General features: G+C 39.9%; 1 protein-coding gene across 1 annotated transcript; it reads left to right on the top strand.

Moving 5' to 3' along the window:
- Window positions 1-1,099: 1,099 nt before the first annotated feature.
- LOC103461435 (solute carrier organic anion transporter family member 5A1-like) lies at window positions 1,100-2,655 on the top strand (the record flags this gene model as incomplete). Its single annotated transcript, XM_008403734.2, has 2 exons — window positions 1,100-1,320; window positions 2,414-2,655. Coding segments are annotated over 2 exons (445 nt in total), but the record flags the coding sequence as incomplete, so codon positions are not given.
- Between the last annotated feature and the right edge of the window lie 111 nt (window positions 2,656-2,766).

Below are 2,766 nucleotides of genomic sequence, written 5' to 3'. Positions count from 1 at the left end.
CATCCATCCATCCATCCATCCATCCATCCATCCATCCATCCATCCATCCATCCATCCATCCATCCATCCATCCATCCATCCATCCATCCATCCATTCGAATTGAACGTTTTCTTGTTTCTTTTCTTTTTCTGAAGCTCTAATCATCCTGAACTTTCCGTTATGATGCGTTGTATAAATCGTTCTGTCGTCTCTCTGAACATGCCGCTGCTGATGATTCAGATGTTCAGAGCTGCTAGCAAAGCCGCCGTCTCTCCGCTTGCGTGGCCGGTGACTCAGCAGGAAGCGGCCGTCGGGCTTCCTGCATGAATTACAGCCGATGAAGGCAGGACGGGTGTTTGTGAACGGATCGGCTCATTTACGGCCAATAGCATCCAGTTCGCCTCTGTTCCCGCCTCGTGTCTCTGAGGGATCTGATCAGTCGAGGCTAGTCGCTTCACACCTGGGGTGGCGGAGTGAGTGTGTGTGTGTGTGTGTGTGTGTGTTTCCTGATCTCCCGTTGCTTCTGTAAATGAAAACAAACTGGAACATGTTGGTAATGTTCCTGCTAAATCTGCTCCCACTCGAGATTCAAAATGTTAATCTGAGGTGTTTTAAAAATGTTGGAGCCAAATTATTGCGACTCAAATATTTTATATTCGCAGTGTCTCGCAAAAGTATTCGTACTTTGCATTTTATCACGTTACAAGCAAAAGTCTCATTTTTCACCTTGCAGCAAACGGCACTAAATGTTTCTGATAACATTTTCACATTTCTGCACCACTTTGTGTTGTTTTGTCACAGAAAATTATTTTTATGCACAGAGTTTTTTACGACATAAAAAAAAAAATAAAATTATGAGAATAAACTTCTATCAGAATAAAATTATATTATGAGAAAATAATAGCTTTATCAAAATTCTCATAATATTACAACTTTTTAAATGTATTTCAACTTTATTCTCGTACAACGTCAGTGTCTAATATCATGAATCGTCGTCTGTTTCTTTTTTGATTGGAGCGCCTCACAATTTAAAAATGATGTGAATGTTTATTAAATGTGATCTGACACCATAGAGAAAACGTTTCTGGTTTGGAAAACTGATTCGGTTCCCGTCTCCAGGTGGAGCGGGTTCCTGCTGTGCGCCGTCGCCATGCTGCTGGTCATATTCCCCATGTTCACCTTCCCCAAGAAGCTCCCTCCGCGGCACAAGAAGAAGAAGAGGAGGAAAAAGCTGAGCCTGGACGACATGTCCAGCGACGACGACGTGCTGAAGGAGAAGAGCAACAACAGCAAACACCAGACGGTCACCTCGTCCATGGGCTTCGGGAAGGACATCAAAGGTACCAGCCGGCCGCCATCTTTCTTCTGTCTCAGGAGCAAACAGTTTCTGCTGCGATGCAAAGTATTAAGACAGAAACTAGTGGTTCAGAGTTCAGATTTAGATTCTTTAATGTTTGTTTCTCTATTAGTTGAAAGAAATAAGAGTTTCTTTGTTTGTAGCTTTAGTTCATAGATTCAATCCTTCAAAATACTTCAGGTTCAAATTGGTGTTTTCAAGGTTTTGATATTCAAGCTGCACAGTTTTGTAATGAAGTGTAATCTAAAGTTTGATTAAATAGTGGAAACATTATGTACAGTTGAAACCAGATATTTTCATTTTTCTAGGAAAAATATGCAAACACACTTTTTGAATCACTATCTGAAGTTAAATCTTACTAACATTTAGTGTTTTAGGTTAATTACAATTACCAAGATTATTTCAATTTGCTAAATGCCAGAAAACTTTGCAAGAAATATATTTTTTTAGATATTTCTTTGTATATTTAATTTGAGCAGGAAGGTCATTTACCTTTTTAAGCAAAATCTTTGGGTTGTTTCAACATAATAAATATTTAATATTTCTAATGGTTCAATTACTTATTGATCTGTTTAACTGAAATAAAGATCAGATTATATGTTACATAAAACAATGTTAATGAAATTAGGAGAGGTTTTGCTAAGTTAGTGTTTAGATCTCGTTCCGGTCAGGTGTGTGAAGTAAAATGTTGTTTTGTTTTATTTTCCGTTTCCTTGCTACAAAATGTAGAAAACTCTCACAAAACATGATTAATAACCGAAATGAATAATGTCACATATCTTGTCTTTTTTTAATTCCTATATTGATTTTATCTCCAAAGTTTGGTGCTGGAAAAGTTTGAAAACTTACCTTGAAAGTGCTTGATTTTTACTGTGGGGTAAATTGTTCTTTGTGGAAGAATTAGATTGGGAACAAACAGAGAACCAGTTTTAATTTGATATGAAACAGATGTCATAATAAAATCAATATCCTTGATGCTTTGCAGATTTCCTCCTGCAGAACGTTTCTTTTTTTTTCCTGCAGATGATTTTTAAGTAAACCAGACTTTTTCTTCTCGTCCCTCCGTCGTCTTGCAGATCTTCCCAAAGCTGCGGTGAGGATCCTCAGCAACGTGACCTTCCTCTTCGTCAGCCTGTCCTACACAGCCGAGAGCGCCATCGTCACCGCCTTCATCACCTTCATCCCCAAGTTCATCGAGTCGCAGTTCGGGATCCCGGCCTCCAACGCCAGCATCTACACCGGTGAGCTGGAGAACAGAAACGTTCATGAGAGCGGAAACGTTTCTTTATTTAACGTCTAGAGAGGAGATGCAGACAGCGGGGCGGGACGACACCCTGCTCTGCTCAGTTCATCTCAGCTGCTCTGCTCAGTTCATCTCAGCTGCTCTGCTCAGTTCATCTCAGCTGCTCTGCTCAGTTCATCTCAGCTG

The sequence above is a fragment of the Poecilia reticulata genome, unplaced genomic scaffold (genome assembly GCF_000633615.1).
Source record: "Poecilia reticulata strain Guanapo unplaced genomic scaffold, Guppy_female_1.0+MT scaffold_1497, whole genome shotgun sequence".
In the NCBI taxonomy this organism is placed as follows: domain Eukaryota; kingdom Metazoa; phylum Chordata; class Actinopteri; order Cyprinodontiformes; family Poeciliidae; genus Poecilia; species Poecilia reticulata.
This window is presented reverse-complemented; position numbering and strand designations above follow the sequence as displayed.